At 45.6% G+C, this 24,193-nt stretch overlaps 1 protein-coding gene across 2 annotated transcripts; it reads right to left on the reverse strand.

Annotated features, from left to right (window-relative positions):
- Positions 1–459: 459 nt before the first annotated feature.
- On the reverse strand, positions 460–24,193 carry LOC139550657 (desmoplakin-A-like). 2 transcript variants are annotated; one of them, XM_071361677.1, is made up of 24 exons: positions 23,675–24,193; positions 22,256–22,340; positions 21,542–21,663; positions 21,193–21,334; positions 19,475–19,600; positions 19,318–19,377; positions 19,029–19,196; positions 18,623–18,727; positions 18,342–18,437; positions 18,025–18,150; positions 17,523–17,675; positions 17,171–17,325; positions 16,846–16,972; positions 16,349–16,535; positions 15,826–16,076; positions 15,343–15,524; positions 14,984–15,122; positions 14,542–14,735; positions 13,889–14,051; positions 13,666–13,749; positions 13,384–13,491; positions 12,880–12,978; positions 10,863–12,689; positions 460–4,533 (listed from the first exon to the last, which is right to left on the reverse strand). In XM_071361677.1, the coding sequence occupies exons 1-24, from the start codon at positions 23,995–23,997 to the stop codon at positions 1,312–1,314; spliced, it is 8,244 nt and encodes a 2,747-aa protein (XP_071217778.1). In that variant the 5' UTR covers positions 23,998–24,193; the 3' UTR covers positions 460–1,311. The 2 variants fall into 2 exon arrangements, with proteins under 2 accessions (XP_071217778.1, XP_071217779.1); XM_071361678.1 differs by having other exon boundaries at positions 12,192–12,689; positions 23,675–24,192.

Genomic DNA, 24,193 nt, shown 5'->3' on the forward strand with positions numbered 1-24,193 from the left:
CCATCTATGGGTGAACCCACTATTGGTGCATTTCCAAAGAGGATTTACCTGTGTTGGCTCCTGGGACTCACTGGGCCTTGGCCTCGGTGGACCTGCTCTGACTTGGGGCCAAGGCAAGGCCTGCAGGGGCTTTTCAGGCTGCATTTACATAACAATGGCTAACAGTGTACATGGGTTTACACCTTCGACAGTTAACACCTCACAAAGCAACTGTTTTGATTATGCAAAGGTTGTTGATTCTGTTCTTCACAAGTCTACACTGTCAGTCCTACCGATGGAAACACAATTACCCTAGGATAACATAAGGGTGTATACACTAGTGTAACACTGGTGTTAGAGTTGAAAAGCAGCATTGCATTATCATCATAGTATGAGGGCATATTCTCCCTATTATTATGCTTCCTAAATCTCTATAGACTAATGATGGAACTATGAAGAACTCTACAGGACACTTACAAATGACTGTTGGGAATAATAAACTTTTATTTTTCAATCCTTTGGAATACAACATTATTTCATTCATAATGGTTTATTACTTGTTTTACAATTCAGCACATTGTGTTGTAAAATATATGCCATTATCAAGTAGAGTGGGGGTTCGTTTTTGGTCAAAAAGACTAAAATCACCAGCCATTCAGCTAAAAATGTGTTTAATTTACGAAATATTTTCACAAGTATTCCCACAAAGAATGTTTTTAAAAAGTGATTGTGTATCAATGGTATTTTCAAATATAATCTATTTTGGGGCTTAGTTGTGGTCAATTTGAAGTGTACAAATGATTCTTATTATTTTCCAAGACAAGGCCATTCGCTCCGACAAAAATGGTCCCGTGACTTAATCTAGTTGCCTACCCCTGTTGTAGATCTGTGAGCGAAGGATCTTTGAAACACTAATTGATTCCCTCCCATTCAAATTAAACAACAACCATGTGTCTACATAAAAACAAAGCTAAGTACAATTTAAAAGCAGTTTCTTTTTTTGGGCAAAATGTTATATATTTCAACACTAAATTCCTTTTCACCCAAGTTTAAACAAATCTAAACATTGACATAGATCCAGAATGAATCCTAACAAAACATTCTAACATATTTCTCAATATACCCAGCCTTTATACCACCAACCAGATTTCGTTGACAGCACAAAACACCAACTAAACACAATTAATGAAAAATATACCACATCACAAATGCTAACCCCACCTAACCCACTTTCCATAACCATAACAAATGTGCCACATCACATAGGCACAGTCTACTCCAATCTACTCCACACCCTCTTTTCTCTGTAAGTGTGTTTTAATAATAGAACTGTCAGTTGGAGCTAAAGGTGGTGGAGGAAGAAGTTGTGAAGGAGCTGTAACTGGAGGAGTAATCCACACTGCCCCTGCGAGAGCCACTCCTAGACCCTGTACGAGAGCCAGTCCTGGAGCCCGAACGGGAGCCTGGGTTGGACACGTTGTAGGGGCTACTAATGCCCTTGGTGGATATGGAGGAGGCCTGGAGCATCTTCATGCCTTTGCCTTCCTCCACCATGCAGCTGTCCATGGCCTCCTTGTAGGAGATCTTCAGCTTGGTTTTGGGGCAGGTCAGGTTCTTGGTGTGGCTCCGCGTGTCCTGTAGCTTCTGGGCTCCACGACCGTCCAGCCAGCCTCGTCGGATGGCCTCCTCGATAGAGGTCTTCTGGCCCGTACCGGGCTCCAGCAGACCTCCTGTCAGGTATTGGAACTCCAGGAATCTCTGTCCGGCCTCATAAGGCAGCCATTTCTCCTTCATGGCCTCGGCCGCAGACATCTTCCTCTTGGTCTTCATGTCCTCGAAGCCCATGAAGGCCTTCTGGGCTGGCTTCAGCTTGGTGGCCATGTCATTGTCAATGATGCTTTGGTGCACAGCATCTTCCAGGTTGAGCCTCTGACCATTGGTGGGGTTGATGATGCCTCCAGTACACGCCTGGGCCTCCAGCAACCTCTGAGCTGTAATGGTGTCCACTAAGCCTCTCCGTAGAGCCTCCGGAATGGTGATCTTTTCCATCGTCTCAGTGTCAAAGATGGCCGCAACAGGGCTCCCTTCGTCAAACTCCTCTGGCGGGGAGAAGATGATGGAGATGTTATTGAAGCGCTTGCGGACGGTGGGGGAAGAGGGGCGGGCCTGGGGGGGGCTGCTGCAGGTGGCCACGTCCTCCATGTTTCTGGTGGTCATTGTCAACTCGCTGAGGTTGCTATTGCTGGTGATGAGGTCAGCGAACTGAGGGAGAGTCAGGGTTCCTGATCGGTACTGCTCCAGAGAGGTCTGGTCAATGATGCCACGGTCCAGGGAGTCCTGGATGTCATACTGGGTGCCTGTCTTCCTGTCCACCACCACCAGACGGGCTGAACCATCAGAAGCTGTGATGGTGATCTCCTCCCATTCACACTCCTGCTCTGAAAGACTTAGGAAGGTGTCATAGTCAATGAGCTCCTTATGGTAGGCTTCCCTCACGGTCATCTCTATTCCAGTGTCAGGGTCCACGATCACTACCCTCCTCTTACGGAGGACGGTATTCTGGCTGCTCTGCTGAACCGTCTGCTGGGGCTTTGTCTTGTCTCTCAGGGGTAGGAGAACCAGGCCAGTCTTGGGGTCTGTGATGCACCTCTCCTTCAGCTGCAGGTATGTCAGGTTCTCTTGGGTGTTGGGGTCAAAGAAGCCCTTGGTGTCATCTCCTTCATAGGTCAGGATCTCATTCATCTCCTCATCGAAGTAGCCCCTCTTGTAGGCGATGTCTACATCGATACGGTGGCTCTCCTTGGGGTCGATGATGCCACCGCTGGCTATCTGAGCCTCAAGCAGTCTGATCCCATGGCCCTTCTCAATCAGATCCTTCTCGATGGCTTGGAAGAGGGAGATGGTCTTGCCAGTGTGTGGGTCTTTGTATCCAGTGACGGCCCTCTCTGCAGACATCAGCTTGTCCTTGAACTCTTTGCCCACAAGGCCTCTCTTCGAGGCCTCATCCACAGTCAGGCAGACATTGTTGACAGGGTCGATCATGAAGCCAGAGGCAGCCTGGGCTTCCAGAAGCTCCAGGGTGGTTCCTTGTCTGAGCAGACCATCCTTCATGGCCTGGTAGATGGTCATTGTCCTGTTGTTGGCTTCATCATAGATCCCTGCGATGCAGTTAGAACCACGCAGGTAGTTCTTGAGCTTGTCCTCGATGTCCTTGCTGCTGAGCTTGCCCTGGTTCAGCTTCTGTAGATCTGTCTCAGACAGCAAGTTGGAGTCGATCAGCTCTGTGACGGACACCTCTCCCCTGAGGCCCTGCACGGTCATGGGCTTTTCCGGGGCTGAGAGGAGCAGCATGCCAGAGGCGGGCTCAATCCTACACTTCAACATTAGGTCACTGTAGCTGATCTTCTTCTCAGTGACTGGGTCCAGATAGCAGGCTGGCTTCTTGTTCAGAGCCCTGTAGAGGTCTTCATCAATCAGATTGCGGTCAAGGGCAAGGTCTTTGGGCAGGAACACACTCAGAACTGGGTCCAGGATTCCTCCAACAGACTCCTGGGCCTGTAGCAACCGGAGGGCTGTCTCCTTGTCCAGACGTTTCAGCTTCAGAGCCTGTCCAATGGACAGCAGCTTGCCGGTGTATGGATCTTTGAAGCCTGCACTGGCTGCTTCAGCTGTCATGAGGGCGTCTCTATCGTCTGTGTCCACCACTCCTCTGGAGGAGGCAGCATCAACAGACATCTTCTCGTTAAACTTGGGGTCCATGATGTGGCCGGTGGCAGCTTGGGCCTCCAGTAGCATTAGGGCACTCTCTTGGCTCAGAAGGTTCTTGGTCTTGGCTTCAGTGATGGACATCCTGCCCTGGGGTCCTCTGATCATGCCTGCAATGACGCCTGTTCCCTTGAGGCTAAGCTGGATGTCGACGGCCACATCCTCCACGGTCCTCTTTCCCTTCAGCAGCTGCTCCAGGGTGGCCTTGCTGATAATGCCACAGTCACACAACTGGTGGGCGGTGACCTTACGGCGAACCCCATCGAACACCAGTTTAGACGGGTCCACGGTGACCACCTTCTCGTCTGTCTGGGTCTGGATGCTCATGGAGTCAGGTCTCTGCTGACGCCTCCTCAACTCCCTCTCCAGGGCGTCTCTCTTCAGGGCCAGGTCTGACACCTCCCTCTCTGAGCTCTGCAGCCTGCCCTTATACCTCTCCTCCACGGTCGTCAGCTCCACTATCATACGCTCCAACTCGCTCTTCAGGGAGAGTCTCTCCCTCTCCATCTTGTCCTTGTCCGAGTCGCTCTGCCTCATCTGGCTCTCCTTCAGTTCGTACTGGCTCTTCCAGTAGGTGAAGTCCTTTTGCATCTTGTCTCGTTCTTCCTGGAGACGCTGTTTGTTGCGCAGCTCAGTCTCCAGGGAGACCTTGATGCGATTCAGTTCCTCTTTATAGTGACCCTGTTGGGTCTTGTCCTGTTCCAGCTGCTTCAACTTGATCAGAAGGGCGTCCCTATCAGACAGGATTTCAGTGTAGTGGGTCTGAGACTTCTGCACAATCATGGAGGTCTGGATGGGAAACAGAGAACAAGACATATTGGTCAACACACTCCCATGTTAAAAATACCTATATGGATAAAGACTGTACAAATCATTTGTTACACATTCCTTTCATATAAGTAATTTTGAAAAGTAGGTAACACTGTGGTCATGCGGTTTGCCCTCTCCACATCTGGTAAAAATATTGAGGGAAAAAAAACATTTAAGCAGGGACCCAGATAATGCATATTTCCAGCAACCAGAGCACGTATTGATGTGATATACTGTAGATATCGTTGAGCGAGTCCAGTGTAAACCATGGAAGTAGTCAGGTGGTGAACATTGGTCCTCTGAGAAAACTATTCAATTATTGATGAAATTATTATATAATTTAGCCAGTTGATTTAGGACTTATTCATAATGAATAGTTGAGTAATATTAACAATACAATACAATTGTTATTTAAGTGAACAAAAGAAAACCCATTTTCTCAATCAAAATTTGGAGAAATTACCAAACATGGTAACACTTTATTTTAAGAATCTGTAATAAACCAATGCATTTATATAAAGTGTGTGTTCACCATTTATTAATCATTACTTCCACATTTTTAAACCATTTACAAATCATTGGTAAAGTATTTTTGCAGCACCTAATTTAAAGTGAGCACTATTTCTGCTTTGTAAATACTTTATAAATGTTTTGAGTGACCAGTGTAATTTCAACAAAAAAAAAAGATGGGCATGCCATTGGTAGTCAATCCAGCAGTCCCTGATAAAAGAATAAGCACACAACACAGGATATCTAAGGAAATATACTGAGTGTACAACACATTCCTAATATTGAGTTGCACCCCCTTTTGCCCTGCAGTTCTTGACACACACAAACCGACACGCCTGTCACCTACTACTATACCCCGTTCAAAGGCACTGAATGGCACACATATACAATCCATGTCTCAATTGTCTCAAGGCTTAAATATCCTTCAGTAACCTGTCTCTTCCCCTTGATCTACACTGATTTAAGTGGATTTAACAAGTGACACTAATTAGGGATCATAGCTTTCACCTGGATTCACCTGGTAAATCTATGTCATGGAAAGAGCAGGTGTGTATATAAATGTGTGAATTTCTAGCTAACTAACATTTACAAATGTGGGAATAATGATTAATACATTGTGAGCATAGTGTTTGTAAATGCCTCATACATGGTTTAAAAATGCCTTATAAATGGTTTATTACGCACCCTTAAAATAAAGTGTTACCCAAAACCTTAGTGGATCAGAATCAGAATCATAGAAAACATTGAATCATCACATTCAGTGAGGTCCAAAATTAGTCGATCCCTTGATAAAGATGAGCAAAAAAGACTATAAAACAAATAATGCCAATACTGAGCCATAGTGTACGAAATATTTTTGGGGGAAATGCTATATTTATGAGAGAAAGAGATTTTTATTTACACCAAAAAATGGTTCCCCTGTTTCCAATACTCCAGCACCCTCCCCTTGTGAGGTTAACAACACTGAGACTTTTCTAAAATATTTTATGCGATTGAAGAATACATTGGGAGGCATCTTAGACCATTCCTCCATACAGAATATTTCCAGATCCTTGATATCCCTTGTCTGCACTTATGGACTGCCCTCTTCAATTCAAACCTCAGGTTTTCAATGGGATTATGTCCGGAAACTTAGATTTTCTGTTCAATTAACCATTTCTTTACATTAGGGATCAGATATTTTCTGCATATGCATTGTTCTTTCAAAGGCCAAACGCACCGCTGGTGTGTATGGCCAAAGATCCCTATTTTCGTGTCACATGACCATAGCGCCGGTTCAAATCCAAGTGCAAATGGCGTTTAGCAAACTCCAGGAGGTGCTTTGGTCAGGTAACATGAAAATAGCACTTGTTAAGGTCAACGGCATTTTAGCAAAAAACCTGGTTGCCTCTGCAAGGAGGCTAAAACTAGACCACAAGTGAATCTTCCAGCAAGACAATAACCCCAAGCACACATCAAAATCCACAAACAAATAGTTAATTGACCACAAAATCAACAAGTATATCAAGGATCTGGAGGTATTCTGTATGGAGGAATAGTCTAAGATCCATCCCAATGTGTTCTCCAAGGCTCAGTGGGGCTATCCTCGCAAGGGTAGAGGGCTGGATTATTTAAAACATGTGATCTTATCATTTTTACCCCTATCGTCTTATTACTTCTTGTTAAACAAAATATATTTCTATGAGCAATTGTATTAGTATAAAATATATACACTACCGTTCAAAAGTTTGGGGTCACTTAAAAATGTCCTTGTTTTTTAAAGAAAAGCACATTTTTGTCCATTAAAATAACATACAATTTATCAGAAATACAGTGTAGATATTGTTAATGTTGTAAATGACTATTGTAGCTGGAAATTGCATATTTTTCATGGAATATCTACATAGGTGTACAGAGGCCCATTATCAGCAACCACCACTCCTGTGTTCCAATAGCACATTGTGTTAGCTAATCCAAGTTTATAATTTTAAAAGGCTAATTGATCATTAGAAAACCCTTTTGTAATTATGTTAGCACAGCTGAAAACTGTCGTGCTGATTAAAGAAGCAATAAAACTGGGCTTCTTTAGACTAGTTCAGTATCTGGAGCATCAGTATTAGCTCAATTAGCATTTGTGGTTTCGATTACAGGCTCAAAATGGCCAGAAACAAAGACCTTTCTTCTGAAACTTGTCAGTCTATTCTTGTTCTGAGAAAAGAAGGCGAGAAATTGTCAAGAAACTGAAGATTTCGTACAACGCTGTGAACTACTATTATTTCACCTTTATTTAACAAGGTTGAGTTGAACAAGTTCTCATTTACAACTGCGCCCTGGCCAAAGTGGGAGTGGGAGTGTGAGGCCCTGGTGCACAACTGAGCAAGAGGACAAGTATATTAGAGTATCTAGTTTGAGAAACAGATGCCTCATAAGTCCTCAACTGGCAGCTTCATTAAATAGTACCCGCAAAACACCAGTCTCAACGTCAACAGTGAAGAGGCGACTTCGGGATGCTGGCCTTCTAGTCAGAGTTGCAAAGAAAAAGCCATATCTCAGACTGGCCAATAAAAAGAAAAGATTAAGATGGGCAAAAGAACACAGACACTGGACAGAGGAAGATTGGAAAAAAAAGTGCTATGGACAGACAAATCTATGTTTGAGGAGTTCGGATCACAAAGAAGAACATTAGTGAGACGCTGAAAAAAATGAAAAGATGCTGAAGGAGTGCTTGACGCCATCTGTCAAGAATGGTGGAGGCAATGTGATGGTCTGGGGGTGCTTTGGTGGTGGTAAAGTGGGAGATGTGTACAGGGTAAAAGGTATCTTGAGGAAGGAAGGCTATCACTCCCTTTTGCAACGCCATGCCATACCCTGTGGACGGCACTTAATTGGAGCCAGTTTCCTTCTACAGCAGGACAATGACCCAAAGCACAGCTCCAAACTATGCAAGAACTATATAGGGAAAAAGCAGTCAGCTGGTATTCTGTCTGTAATGGAGTGGAAAGCACAGTCACCGGATCTCAACCCTATTGAGCTGTTGTGGGAGCAGCTTGACTGTATGGTACGTAAGAAGTGCCCATCAAGACAATCCAACTTGTGGGAGGTGTCACACCCTGATCTGTTTCACCTGTCCTTGTGATTGTCTCCACCCCACTCCAGGTGTCGCCCATCTTCCCCATCTTCCCCTGTGTATTTATACCTATGTTCTCTGTTTGTCTGTTGCCAGTTTGTCAAGTCAGCCTGTGTTTTTGTTCCCAGCTCCTGCTTTTCCCAGTCTCTCCTTTTTCTTGCTCTCCTAGTTTTGACCCTTGCCTGTCCTGGCTCTGAGCCCGCCTGCCTGACCACTCTGCCTTCCCCGACCACTCTGCCTGACCCTGAGCCTGCCGACCTGTACCTTTGCCCCAGCTCTGGATTATTGACCTCAAGCTACATCCCTGCGCCTTCTTCTCCCACGCCTCAACGCCACGGAAAATAACTACAATGTGGGGAATTGTGAGCTTCTCGCGGTGAAGATGGCGTTGGAGGAATGGAGGCACTGGCTGGAGGGGGTGGAACACCCATTCATCGTGTGGACCGACCATAAGAACCTGGAGTATCTCCGCACCCACCGCCAAGCACCTCAACTCCAGGCAAGCCAGATGGGCCCTGCTGTTCACATGGTTCAACTTCTCCTTCTCGTACCAGCCTGGATCCAAGAATGTCAAGTCGGATGCACTGTCACGCCGCTATAGCCCCACGGGTACCACCCCGGAGGCCGAGACCATCCTTCCCACCTCGTGCCTGGTGATGGCACTCAACTGGGGTATAGGGAAACAGGTCCGGGAGGCGCAGCGGTCCGAGCCGAACCCTGGAGGCCCTGATAATCGGATGTTTGTGCCTGATGCTGTCGACACTGCGGTCCTGGAGTGGGCCCATTGCGCCAGGCTTGCCTGCCACCCGGGCTCCCGTTAGACCCTGGCCGGAACCCATGGTTCCGGATGTCAGCTCGTTTGTCTCCGCCTGCACGGTCTGTGCTCAGAATAAGACTCCTCTTCTGAAGCCACTACCTGTCCCTCACTGACACTGGTCCCACATATCCCTGGATTTCGTCACAGGTCTCCCCCTGTCTGAGGGCAACACTGCAATCCTGACTGTGGTTGACCGGTTTTCCAAGGCCGCTTACTTTGTTCCTCTCCCCAAACTACCTTTGGCCAAGGAGATGGCCCAGCTCATGGTGCAGCACCTCTTCCGGATCCATGGACTGCTCGTGGAAACGGTCTCCGACCAGAGGCCTCAGTTCTCGTCCCGGTTCTGGAAGGTGTTCTGTGCCCTCATTGGGTCGTGGGCCAGCCTGTCCAATGGCCAGTAGGAGCGAGCCAACCAGGGTCTTGAGACTACTCTGCGCTGCCTGGTCTCCGCTAAACTCCACCTCCTGGAGCCAGCAGCTGGTGTGGGTCGAGTACGCCCGCAACACCCTTCCCTGCTCTACCACATCGGCCGTCCTCAAGACCACCTTCAGGTATCGATGACAGGCGGATCTCCATCGGACCCCGGGTCGCCGGTATCGTCTCAGGCAGAAGGTATGGCTATCCACCCGGGATCTGCCCCTCCGGGTGGAATCCCACAAACTCTCCCCCTGGTTTATCGGCCCATTTCCCATTTCCAAAATTATTAGCCCCTCTGCTGTTCGTCTTCTGTTTCCCCGTACCCTTCATATACATCCCACCTTTCATGTGTCCAGAGTCAAACCTATGTCTCACAGCCCTGAAGGTTTGACCCCAGGGCAGGGAGTTCCAGTACCTGGTTGACTGGGAGGGTTATGGCCCGGAGGAGAGGTGCTGGTCCCCCACCAGGGACATCCTGGACCCAGGCCTCATTGTGGATTTTCAACGCCGACACCCTGGTCAACCAGGTATGCGCCCAGGTAGGATGCCAGGTGTTTCCCCTAGAAGGGGCTGTACTGTCACACCCTGACCTGTTTCACCTGTTCTTGTGATTGTCTCCACCCCCTCCAGGTGTCACCCATCTTCCCCATTATCCCCTGTGTATTTATACCTGTGTTCACTGTTTGTCCGTTGCCAGCTCCTGCTTTTCCCAGTCTCCTTTTTCTCGCCCTCCTGGTTTTGACCCTTGCCTATCCTGACTCTGAGCCCGCCTGCCTGACCCTGACTGCCGACCTGTACCCTTGCCCCACCTCTGGATTGTTGACCTCTGCCTGCCCTGACCCTGAATGCCGTCCGGTACCGTTGCCCCACCTCTGGTTTACTGACCCCTGCCTGCCTTGACCTGTCTATTGCCTGCCCCTGTTGGACTATTAAACCATTGTCAATTCGACGCATCTGCATCTGGGTCTTACCTTGATTCCTGATAGGAGGTGCTTCAGGAAGCATGCGGTGAAATCTCTTCAGATTACCTCAACAAATTGACAACTAGAATGCCAAAAGTCTGCAAGGCTGTAATTGCTGCAAATTATTTGACGAAACCAAAGTTTGAAGAACACAATTATTATTTCAATTAAAAATCATTATGTATTACCTTGTCAACATCTTGACTATATTTCCTATTCATTTTGCAACTAATTTCATGTATGTTTTCATTGAAAACAAGGTCATTTCTACGTGACCCCAAACTTTTGAATGGTAGTGTATATATTTTTTTGACCATACACTACAGCTCAGTATTTGTATGATTTTTTTCACAAAAAATGGCATCATTATTAAGGGATCCAATAACGTTGGACCCCACTGTAAATTATTTGAATTTAATCCTCCCAGTGCCACTCATTCATTCATGCAGATTTGTTTGAATTATTTGGAATTTGCCCCTCAGATCAATCAAAATACCTCTATGGATTGCTTTTGGACTTTGTCCAAATCCGACTTTAGCTTTTCCCTCTCCTTGGTCAGGTCCTTGATGAGGGCTTGGAGTTCCAGTGTCATCTTGCTGCTGCTCTGGAGCTGGACATGCAGGGATGAGATCTGGGCTTGGCTCTCTCCATCCACACTATTTCTGTTAAGTTTTAGTTGCTCTTTCTCCTGCTTCACTCCTCTCAGTTCCTCCTCAAGCCTCAGCCTCTCCTTGGTCAGATTCTGAGTAAGGCTCTGAAGTTTCTCGATCTCTGTGGTGGCATCATTGAGCAGTCGACTCTTCTCCTCTATGGTTTTGTAGAGGCTCTCGTTGCGGAGATTGACTTCACGGACCTTCCCCTGCTCTTGGAAGAGCTGCTGTTGGAGAGCCTTTAACTCTGCAGATGCCTGCCCCAGGTGCTCCGTGGTGGCTTTGTGCTCCCGCAGGCTCTTGTCCAGAGCCTCCTGGAGAGCCCTGAGCTCCTGTTCGTACTTCCTCCCTGAGGTGGACACCTCTTCCTGCTTGGCCCTGAAGGTGTTGAGGGAGGTGGTGTGTTCTCTGCAGCTCTGGGTCATCTTCTCCAGCTCAGACTCAATCCTCTTCCTGCGGGTGAACTCATCCTGGGTGGTTCTCTTCTGCTTCTCCATCTCCGCTTCCAGACCGTCCACCATAGCCTGCAGGTCCCTGATGCGGCTCTGCAGCCTGGTGGCAGTTGTCTCAGCCTTGGTCCTCTCGTTGGTCTGCTTTTCCAGCTCCACTCGGACCAGGTGGATCTCCTGCTCTGAGATCTTGAGCTTGTTGATGACCTCCCGAGAGGTGGCATTACTGGTCTGCAGCTCAGTGTAGGACTGCCTGAGCTTGGTGAGCTCAATCTCCAGGGCACTTCTCTTCTTGCCCTCCTCCTCCAGGTTGTGTGTCAGAAGTCTGATCTGCCTGCTCTTCTCCTGGCTGCTACTGGTGGCCTCGGCCAGCGCCTCCTTCTGCCTCAGCTCCTCCTCTCCTCTCTGGGTGACCACAGTCTGGAGCTGTATCTCCAGCTCTCTCCTCCTCCTCGACTCCTCCGTCCCTGTAGACCTCTGCTGATGGACCTCATCTTCTGCCTTCCTCCTCATCGCCTCAGTCTGAGTCACAGACAGTCTCAACCTCCTCAACTCCTCTTCAAGATCCCTTTTATCCGATTCTAGTCCCTCACACTGCAGTTTGAGCTCAGCCGTGTCCTCCTGTTTCTGCTGAGAAGCCTTGAGGATGGTGGTCTTGGTGACGTGGATCTCCGACTCATAGGTTTGCTTAAGGTTACTCATCTCCTGGTTGCACTGGGTTCTTACCTTAGAGATTTCCTGCTCCGCCCCACGCCTCCTCGTGGCCTCCTCTTCCAGCTGCATCCTCAGCCTGTCCAGCTCGCGCTCCTTGTCCTTCACTGCCTTCTCCAAGTCGATCTTGGACCAGTTGAGCTCATCCAGCTCCTTCTGGCGCCGGCGCACGGCCGCCTCGTACTCTTCCTGCTGGCTTGTATAGCGCTCCTCGGCCAGCCTCTTCTTCCTCTTCTCCTCGTCCAGCTGGTAGGTGAGACGGGTCAACTTGTCGTTGAGCTCAGTCAACTGGCTGCTGGTGTTGTCCAGGCTCTCCCTGGCCACGCTGACCTGCACAGCTGTGGTCCTCTTCACCTCCTCCATGGAGATGAGTTGTTCTTTAGACTGTGAGAGCTCCAGCTTGTACCGAGACAGGGCGTCCTCTAAGGAACGGTTCTTCTGGCTGTGGTCCCCAATGTTCTCCTTTAGACGACGAAGCTCCTCCTCCAGCATCTCAATCTTGGTGTTCCTAATCTGAGGAGGGAAAATAGGAAAGTCGCAATGAGATGGTAGTTGACCATAAAAACAGATCTAGGATCAGATTACCCTAACCAGGGAAAGTCATATCACTAGAAATTGATAATCTGCAGTCTTATTAGGAGGGAACACATATGCTACATATCGCAAACCCATTATTTTTATGATTGTGCCGTCACACCCTTACCTTCAGTTCCTCCATGTTCTTGAGCATCTCTCCCAGGAACTTGTAATAGTCACTGGAGCGGGTCAGGAGCTCAATGTAGCGAGACTGGAGGTCAGCACCCTAGTGGAGATAGTTATAGAGTTTATAAATAAACAAGCAGCCATAAAAAACAGCCACTAGAACAGAGTTAATTGGAAACCTTATTTGCCAACATTTAGGAAAAAATTTAATAGAGCCAAATAGAAAATCAATCCAAAAAACAAGGATTACCACATATGGATTAACATAATGGTAATGACTGGCCTTATGCTACCCCAGGCGTCATGATCCCATTTACCCACATTAGCAGGGTAAAGACCAGTCACTGTATTGATAAAACATCTAGGATGTGCCCCCCTGTCCATATAACCATATTTATTATGCTCTAAAAAGCTAAACTGATCCTACTCAGACGCTTTATGAATACAGCCCTGATCTATTTTTAACACTGTCTACTGCCCCCTGTTGGACAAGCTGCTCCATTACCTCCTGTCTGACCACAGTGGCAGGGGACTGGAGCATGGTTCTCTTGATAGGGATGTTCAACAGGGTCTCCAGTCCTGCACTGTAGGAGGCCAGCTGCAGCTCATAGTCCTGGAATGAAGTAGCACCACATGTGAACACAGGCACTTAGCATTTGTATTGTACATGCTACAGTATGGAAGGGTTTTAGGTGCTGATGTGGTATTCAAACGGGTAAGATACTTTCAGTGACAACCACATTGAAGGCGTAGAGAGAATGACAGGTTGAGAAAGAACGGCATTCACCTTGATGGAGGCAACGCAGGTGTCCGCATCTTTCTGTACATCTTCCACCTTCTCCTTCTTCCCTTTGATCTCACTGTGCAGCACCTGTCCATCAAACATACTGGGCTTGTCATGAGTGCATTAGGATCTATCAATCATACCTGAAACAACCAGTCAGTGTCTGTACTGTACATAATTGCACAACAACAATATATATTTTGGGGATGGCTGTGCAGTGGCTTACCTTCTGTTGGTTGAGGTGCTCCATGACAGCCTGGATGTTGCTAAACTTGGCTGTCTGCAGGGTGTCCTGGCGCTGTCTAGCGTTGTCTATCCACTGGTCAACCACTCCGCTGCTCTGCTGGAAATGTCTCAGCTGTTTCTCCTGCTTCTCCAGGTCCCACACTCTGATGAGATAGGATGTAATTATGCACCCAGCTTCTGGAATAGCCTGACAGAAAACCTGAGGAGAGCCGAAACTATTGACATATTTAAAAAAAAAACACACCTTTTAAGATTTTATTTTCCTTACGGTGCTTTTTAGTCGTTCAGTTTTTATTGTTATTATTTTGTTTTTATCCTCTTAAGTCTGTTGTGTAGTAAATATAAACGTTTTTATTTTCAGCGTTTTTTATTTGTTTTTTCCTGTGAAGCACATTGCATTGCATTCCATGTCTGAAATGTGCTGTATAAATAAAGCTTGATTTGATTTAATAGAGAAAAGGAGGGAGAAGAGAAAGAGGAACAGTTAGTCCCATGGTCAATAGAGTTGCTGAATACTAGCAAGAAGGATCCACTACATGGGCATAGAGGCGACATCAGAACTGAATATGTATCATGGTATGGGTATTGAAGAGTTTGTGAGAAGTGGATGTTTAGAGATCTAAGGGTCCTCACCTGCTGTCGATCTGGGTCTGGATGCGTCTCCAGCGGTCAGACATCTGGGTCACCAGCTCAGCGTACTTGGACAGGTCCACATCACACTTGTGTAAGGAAGCTGAGATCTGACTGTTCACGTGGACTGCATTAGCCAGGTCACTCTCCATGGCCTTCAGAAGGTCTCTCTTATGTTCCAGGTCAGACTTCATTTGCTGTAGTGGAAAGACAACAGGCAATGCTAAAGATACACTATTGGACACTGATACGAATCTTGCTGAAACATACTCCCTCTCACAGTTCTACAACACTAATGCACAATTAGAATATTGAATTGCAAAAGCAGTATATACATATATTATTTGGCAATATTACACAGCTCACAATCAGAATTGATTGACAGATAGATGAACTAACTGACAGATATGAATTGACAGCAGTGGTGATTGATGGTGTGTCTGACCTTGAGTGTAGCCCTGTAGCGCTCCAACTCGTTGAGATCCAGGGAGGTGGTCTCCTTCTCAGTCAGACGGGCCTCGTGGACCTTGATGACATCCTCAGCCTGGATGAGGCTCTGGAGCAAGTTCTGCAGATATGACAGTCTACCCAGGGAACACATACACACAGAGACCACGTTACAAAACCACATCAATAAACAAGACCTTTCAACAGTGAAACGACAAACAACACCACAACAAACTACAACCATTTCACACAGGTGAAACATACCCTCAATAAACATTTGCTAAACAGTTTGTTTTCTGAACTACTTCTTAACATAGGAAGAAGACTATAAGGTAGGAGCTCCTGTGAGAGCCGTACCTCTGGAGGTAGGCAGAGGATAGTCCCTGCAGATCTCCCAGTTTCTGGTTGAGGAGATCCAGCTCTTTCCTGAGGAACTTGGCCTGCTCCGAGTCTGCTGCCGTCCCCTCCAGCTGCTTCACCACCCTCTCCCTCAGCCTTAGGTACTCATCACGCACACCATCAAGGTCATTGTGAATGCCCTGAGATTCAGGAACAAGGGTTAGTCCATCATGTAGAATAGTTTGCAGTTAAGATGATTGACATTATTCAATGAGAAAGACACTGTGGCCATCTATTGGCTATCTTTGAACACTTTAAATTAATCCAGTATTCAAAAACACAATTGGATAGGATTGACCACACAGGTTCCCTTACATTGCGTTCACCTATCCAGTCATGCTATCTCATATATTACATGACTGGAGGAAGAAATGCAAAGGTGTATGTTTTTCACAGGCCCATTTCATCTATTGTATCTCTGGTGTAGATGCAGTTGCATACCTCCAGCTTCAGGAGGTGCTGTGAGCACTCCTGCACACTGTTCTCCCCCAGGGAAACATGGAGGTGGTGGCTGAGGCCTGATTCAGCCAGCTCCAGCCTGCGTCTGAGGGCTTGGAAGTCACTGAGCAGGGTCAGGCTCATGTTAGAGCCCTGGGTGGAGATGCTGGTATCAGTCAGCGAGGTATTGGTGATCTTGGTAGTGTTAGCTTTGATGGGCGGCTCAGGCTGGACCACCACCACGTTGGATTGATCTGTGAAATGAAATGGAACCAATTTGAATTTAGTGGACTGGCATCGAATTGAGTAGCAATAAATATTCATATTATAACTGACATCCAACATAATCTAATTGATTTCTTGGCAAACATCTGTAGCAATTGGGTCACAGTATCCACTGGTTATTATTCAATTCATTCCATTAACCTTCCTGACTAATTCAGTTGAACTGATGCAGTTTGTAGTGTAGACAGGGAATGCGTTAAGCCATCTAAGAACTGGGTATACTAGGCACCCTTGGACTCACTGTATGTAGGCAGCCCTATGACCAGTGTGTCGTAGTGGCTCTGGGCTCCAGAATACTGGCCCTCCATCTTCTTCTTCTCATCCTCTTCAAACATCTCGGAGCCGTGGCTGTTGCGGAGGAACTCCTGGTAGTGAGTCTCCAGACTCTTAATGATGCTACGGTACTCCTCAGGACGCATCTGGGACAGCTAGGAGAGAGAGTGATGGAGAGGAAGGAAGAGTGAGATTTACAACTACTGTGGGCTAAGAGGGCTCATTAAACATCTACTTACCTCTTGTTGTGGATGAAAAAGATTGAGATGTTAGAGTTAAATAATGTCTAAATAAGACCAACACTTGAGATGTCTAATACACAAACACAACGTTAAATATTTCCAAATGGTTGTGTTGTATTGCCACCTAAAACCTGTGTTCCTTGTTCATATTGTGAGAGTAGCACTATTGATTGGTGTGACAGATTGTCTGCATTGTAAGTCATAGTCTTGTTTAAGGCCTTACCATGGTGAGGGTGAGGGAGTTGATATGGTTGATGTCTTTGACACAGTACTGCCAGGAGATGAGGCTCTTGATGTTGATGTAGAGCTGATTCCAGATGCCCATGATAGCCTCATAGTACTGTTCATTCCTGCAATACACAACATAGGATCAGTTACTAATCTGTTTGTGTCATAACAGTGTAAAGTCAGTTGATATATTCTGACACCAGCATTTATGAAATTATTAGTATGTAGTGTAATGTCATTTTTATGGCACTGTTATTTAGTCCATTTAAATGGTAATAATGTCATAGAGCCAAGCAGTGTGGTTGTCGAGGGGATCTTACTTGTTGGCCAGGCCGATGCTTAGGGGGTTGGGTGGGGGGATGAGGAGGCACACAGATGGGATCAGCATGTCCAGACCTCCAGGACCCGTCACGTGCCACTTACTGCGCTGGGAGTTGTCCTTCAGGATGCCCTCGTCCCCCTTTAAAATCCCTTTCTGTAGGACACACAGAACACATGCAAAACAGTGTAAACTCACTACTCTTGCGGATCTTCTCTATGCAAATATTGTATGTGTGTGTTAGGGGTGGTAGTATTGTAAGAATTTGTATAAACGACGTCAGTTAATGGGTTAACACTTTAAAATGTGTGTGTACGTATGTGTGTGTATCTGGTGTGTGTGGGGGTGCTGACCTGGTCCTGTTTGAAGTCACACAGGGCCTGTACTATAACAGCTGTGCTGCTCTTCTCTTCAGGGTTACGTGGTCTCAGCCTCACGATGCTCTTGGACTTATTCACCAGGTGCTTCACCTGCCTCTTATTCTCCATGACCCTCTCCTTCTCTCTCTGTATGGGGACACAAACACACAGGTCATATAAGGGTCACAGAAACAGGACGTGTCCTATACTTATCCCTGAAGAATATGGTACCACTATTTTAAATAACTTTAACCATCCTATATAGTTGTTATATACCCTATGACATTTGCATTATATTGTTCACATTTCCATTTCTAAATCATGCCATGCAAACAGGTGAGGGAACGAGTTATCCTCAATAATGAGTAGCAAGGAGGTCAAAGAGGGATATCTGCAAAAATGCTTGCTACTCATATCAAATATTTGTTGAAAATATGATAGTTGTGGGAGAGATCCTATATGGAAACATTCTCAGGTGTCATTCACTGTTAGGTACCTCGAGGTTCTTCAGGAGCTCAGTGAGGTTCTCCAGAGGTGTTCCTTTATCACAGGTAAACTTCTTACGGATGATCTCATGGTCCTTTTGCAGCTTGCTGTAGGTCTCATTGGCCTCCTTGAAGAACTGCAGTAGAGAGGGAAGGTTAATAGAACATGGGATACAGATACTGTGTGTGTGTGTGTGTGTGTGTGTGTGTGTGTGTGTGTGTGTGTGTGTGTGTGTGTGTGTGTGTGTGTGTGTGTGTGTGTGTGTGTGTGTCTATGCACACTTTAGTGTTTATGTGTTAATGCAAGTATGTCTACGTGTGTATTCACCTGGCTGTAGGCAGCATTCTCCTTCAGGTGGACATGAATACACTTGGTGATCTGGAGCAGCCAGCTCCACTGGGTTTGCAGAGTGTCCATATAGGCCTGGGGAACAAACAACACACTTAGTTAGCAGCAACTTCATGAATATTGTAGAACAAACTCATGTTACCACTTCACTGCTTAAAGGGGAGCTAAGCATACAATTATGCAAATCCAGTAACTTTCCCAAAATGTTCCAAAAGTTACTGGAATTCTGAAAATCTAGCTACGGGTACAGTGACTCTCACCTCTATCTTGTCTGAAGCTGGGTGATTGTTCTTCAGGAGACCATCCACTTTCTGCTTCAGTTTGTTCAGCTCCTTCTCTTTCTCCTCCAGGGCACTCATCAGTTTCTGGGAGAGAAAGATAGACTGTCTGTGAGTAAACCTACAAAAGGACTACTACAGTCCCAGATGGCCCCTATTCTTTATACAGTGCACTAAAAGGAGTACACTAAATAGGGTATAGGGTGCCATTTGGGTCGCAACCTAGGAGGCTTATCTCCTCATGGTTACCAGACCTTGATATTCTGCTACTTCATGTTCATTCGTAAATAGCAGAGTGAAAACAAGACTTTGGAAGTGCGATAACACGAGACTACAGTAGTAAGTGCACTGAATAGATACATATCATGTCAGTATTGTAAGGCCTTACGGAGTAGCTCTCCTGTTTCTTGGGGATGTAGACGTCGATGTTCTTGTCTCCCCAGTTGAACACCAGCTCCTCCTCCTCTCTCTCGTTGACCCACATGATGGCCCTGGAGATCTCGTCGATGATGTTCTGCAGCTCTCGCAGCTGGCCCGTACGAGCAAATGACATTTTCTGACAGAGGAGAAGATGAACAAAGATGAGCACAATGAGGCTAGTGAATACAACTATGAAGAAAGGAATGATCAAATAACTTTATTTTGTTAAATAGTTTGTTGTTAATATGGACTCCTACCTGCAGACTGTCCCATTCTTGCTGCAGGGAATGGAGGCCACCCTTGTCATCCTTTTGGGCCTGAGTTAAGACACACAGACGATTAGTAGGAACAGAGGTTTTTCACGGCTATATTACCTGACCAAGGAATAGTTATAGTCAACTCTATAGTACGCACCAGTTCATCCCTGGCATGATCCACCTCATGGCTCCTCTGTATAGAGCTGTGGAACTTGTTCTGGCTGAGGATCTGCTGCTCGATGGTGGCCGCGTCCTCACCCCACGGAGACGTCTCGATCAGACGCTGCAGACAGACAGATATACAGGCGATACAGCTTACTCTATTTTCTCAACAACACTGAGTCAAAGTAAAATCATGGCACCAACATGTATGAAGTTTTGCCCGTGTTTACTCAATATTATCCACAATAATAGCTTAATTACATTAGTATTACTGAATAACAACCTCTCTGCTTCAGGATTCATTAAAATAAGTATAATTTGGTGTCATGTAGTTAGCAATTCTATTTAGTATTTTCTGGTAAACACCAGTTCATACCAGCTGTCGGACAGTGATAAAGTGCTAGCGAAACCAATTATCTGTTTGTGTGGAAGGCTGAACAAATGTGTCCTTCCTAAGTCTATTCTCTAGATGGCAGTAAATAACCGTTAACTGATCAGTGTGTCTGTCATCAGCAGGAAACTATTCCAACTATTCCCCCTGTAGAGTTCACTCCAATCCACTCAGCTTTGATAAGAAAAAGGGTTGAGTTCTGCTTCAGTAGAAACTGGCTGGGGGTGGGTGGGTGGCCAACCACCTCCACCCCAGCCAGTTTCTACTGAGCTGCACACACCCTTTTTTCGTCTATCCTTTCTTTTGTTTTCTTTCCCCACCCTTCGTTTATACATCTATGGCTGTAAGCTGTAAAGACACAATGTGCGTTTGGTGAGCGAGACTGTTGGAGTTAATAGACTTTGACCTCAGACATGACTTTTTAAATAGTGGACAGCCTGAGGGAGATAGGGTGGAGGGAGATGTGTGTGGGGAGAGAGGCTATGTAACAACTGATATACAGTAGGGTCACTAGAGAGGCAGGGAGGGAGAGGGAAGGAGGGAGGGAGAGATGGGGGATGGGGAGAGAGAGACAGAGTCAGGAAAAGTTTCACTCTTGCCAATACCTTTATTGACTCAACGTGATAGAGAAGGAGAGAAAGTTCTGTACACAACATGCAGTGACAAAGCCAGAAAGACACAGAGGGAGGTGAAAAAATCTGAGCGAAGAGGAACAAAGGAAGAGCTTAGGTGAGATAATGATAGGGAAGGGGTGAGAGAGATGAAGGGATAGGGAGAGAGGGAGAGGCAGGGAGTGGTGTGTGTGAGTGAGTGAATTAGTTGGAAGCAAGGCGTGCAGGGTGTGTTCTCGTATGCATGTAAGTGATCAGTCATGTCCCATATTGGAATGAGTCAGTGGTGAGTGTCAGATTTTACACTCCTCTCCTTCTTTGCCCGTGTTCCTGTCTCTCTTGCTAAGTCTCTGTTCCTGTCTTCCTCGCTCTCGTCTCTCTCTCCGAGTGTCCATGTTTTGGCATTGTGGTGGTTTTGTGTTTCAGCAGGTCAGATTCTGCGATGAGATGGGTGTCATGCTTCAACCTCCCTTCACACACACACACACACACACACACACACACACACACACACACACACACACACACACACACACACACACACACACACACACACACACACACACACACACACACACACACACACACACACACAATGTCCTGCTGCTCTATACCGGTTTAGAGCTTGGAGATGAGGATGGAATATATTACACCCTATACAATCAACCTTGAGGGGGAATCGCTAAATAAATTATGCAGGTTTTATAATACCTTCTGTTGGCCAATCCAGGACATGGCATCAGCGTAGGTCCTCCCTCTCTCCTCCCATCCAATGCTTCCTCTCTTCTGTCTCTGGATTGTCCCACTGATGGAGGAGATGATCCCACTCTGCATGCTCTGGAGCTGCTGTACGCTGTAGGGAAGGAGAGACAGGAAGTGTCAGGCATGAAAGATAAGAGGAGATTTGCCCCATCTGTTTTTAAGCACAAATGTAAACGCAAACAAACATAGAAATGCATTTATCAAATACACACAAACACACACTCTCTCTTTCTTTCACACGAACATACACAGATGCACTCCTTCGGTCCCTCTCTAACACACAGACAGCTGTCCTTGCCTCCTGATGATGTTGTCGTTGGGTTGTCTCATTTGCTGCAGATCTATGGCACATTCATTCAGTTGTTCTATAGTCTCAGAGGACATACTCATCAGCTTGTCCACCTCCACCGCTGGACCACGCTGGGGGAGGACAATCATATGGTCAGTACAACAATACACATACACACACACACACACATACATACACAACCCAGTACTGTCAACATACCCACACTATCCAAAGGACTGCCCAGTAAGCTGCTACAGATCTGCTACCTTATTTGACCAGTTTCTCACAGCAGGAAAATAATCCTGCAGCAACAGGAAATGTGAATAATTATGTGAATTATAATGAATTGACATTTTTGTAGGGGCTGAGGGATCAAATGAAGATAGCAGACCTGTAATAATGTCCCATTCATGGACAAAAAAAGCAAAAAGAGCTATTTTCTATTGAGTAATTCTAGATGAGTGAGATGTTATCAGTACAGCTGAAGACCACGGCTGCTACCAATGCTGCATCAACACAGATAAACATCCCAGACATCAATGTAAAAAATATGGCTTCATATTTGTAAGTGAAAGATACGTCATTATGCTGAAGCTAAAACGATTAAAATTCTGCTCTTCCACAACCAAACATGGTCTTGTGTCAGTGTCTGGGTAAGTGCAGTCATGCATGCTTAAGTGTGATTTCATCCATAACTATGCTTTGACCTATGAGAGTACTTACTGCCTGGAGAATCTGCTGTACTCTCTGCAGGTACTCCTGACACTGGCCTTGAAGGAACAAAGCTTTCTTTTGGATGATCTGCACACTAAACATGACAAAACAAGGAACACACCATCAAAGTTTGTTATATTGCAAAACACAGCATCCATTATAATAACTTTCGTAATCTGAATTATACTAATATTAACAATATTAACAAGGTAGTTGACATCATTCGATGACATCACTTCTTGAGCAATAGCTGGGTGAGGATCGAGTTAAGGTGTGTGTGTGGTGTGTTGAACATTTCCAACACGTTTCAGCTCTTGAACACAGCCCAATGGCTCTGACCCAGAATATGTGTTGAGTAATGTCTGTGATTGTATTCTTATTGTTGTTATAATGTAACCCAGGCTATTGAAACTCTATAGAATAAGGGAATTGACCACTATTGTGTGACTGTAGTTTTATCATCTAAACTTAATGTGAAACAGCACTTTATAAGGGTATAATGCTATGGATATATCATACTTTTGATTCCTCAAATCAAAGACCATTGATTTCAATGTATTTAAATGTGTAATTAAATGTAATCATAATTAATAAAGCCTTTAAATAAACTGTGGATTTTAGGGGTATTTAATGATCTAATGATATAATGGAAATATATGCCGATACAATAGACTGTTATTATGTATTTGACAAAACAGAGTTTCATTCATTTTCATTGTACATATGTATAATGAATGGTCTATTCAACACTTATCTAAAACAATCCAGGTTGATATGTACACTAGAGTCTGGCACTATAAGGTTCTATCTGCAAAAATATGATTCTGAGATCGTTGGCTTTATAGTTCCAAACCCTATTGGTTGAATGGTGTCAGTAATTTTATATCTTGTATACTTTTGAATTTAACATCATGAATTAGGGGTATTTATACATTTTGACAAAAATACAGATAAAACCTTATAATCTAAAACTCTTGTGTAGGCCCATTGGTCCAATGACATTTTTGCCACAGTAACAGAGTTCAAAGTATACCAAACCATACAACTCTATGCACAAGGATTACTTTTAACAATTTCCACTGAACATTTTACAAAAACACGTTTACACGAAGAACTGTGCAGATACAAAGTTTGGTAAGAGAATTAGGGTAAAGTGTCCCTCAGTTGTATTCTGTTACCAAACTTTGTGTCGGCACAGTTCTTTCTGTAAATGTGTTTTTGTAAAATGTTCTGTGAACATTGTTAAAAGTAGTCCTTATTCATGGTGGTTGGTTATGGTTAGTTAAACTTTGAATTAAATGGTTTTTGTTTGGTATACATTTTTAAGTGAAAAATCCGCAAATGTCGGCATCATTTTGTTACCATGGAATTGCCCTGTGCTTTATTTAGGCTAACTGTAATTATGCATGTAAGGTACACATTACATACCTTGCTCCCCCTCCGTAGCCGCCTCCGCCTCCACCTCCCCCTCCGTAGCCCCCTCCACCATCCCCTCCGTATGACCCACCACCACCACCCCCTCCGTAGGCTCCTCCACCTCCACCACCTCCACCTCCACCTCCCCCCAAGGAAGATTTGGAGTAAGTTTGTGAATAGGTGTATCCATCTCCATATTCCTGTTGATAGCTGTTTCCACCGACGAAGACCTGGCTGCCGTCATTCCTGGGAATGGTGAAACTGCCGCTCGTCAGGTCTGGTCGAGAATTAGTCCTCCGAATCATGGTCGGAAGTCTACTTTGAGAGCCGTACATACTAATTTCCAGTCCCGTTTATGATTGCAATTCTGTTAAAAAAAAAAGGTAAATGGTATTGAAAGAAATGTAGTCCTAAACGTCAATGGAGCTCGTCCCTGCGCGCACAGTCGACGACGTCTCCTGTTGCGCCGATATTGTACTACTGAGAACACGGAAGAGTGTTGTTTTTGGACGGAGACCACACCTAGCGGTA

Source organism: Salvelinus alpinus, chromosome 23, assembly GCF_045679555.1.
Source record: "Salvelinus alpinus chromosome 23, SLU_Salpinus.1, whole genome shotgun sequence".
In the NCBI taxonomy this organism is placed as follows: domain Eukaryota; kingdom Metazoa; phylum Chordata; class Actinopteri; order Salmoniformes; family Salmonidae; genus Salvelinus; species Salvelinus alpinus.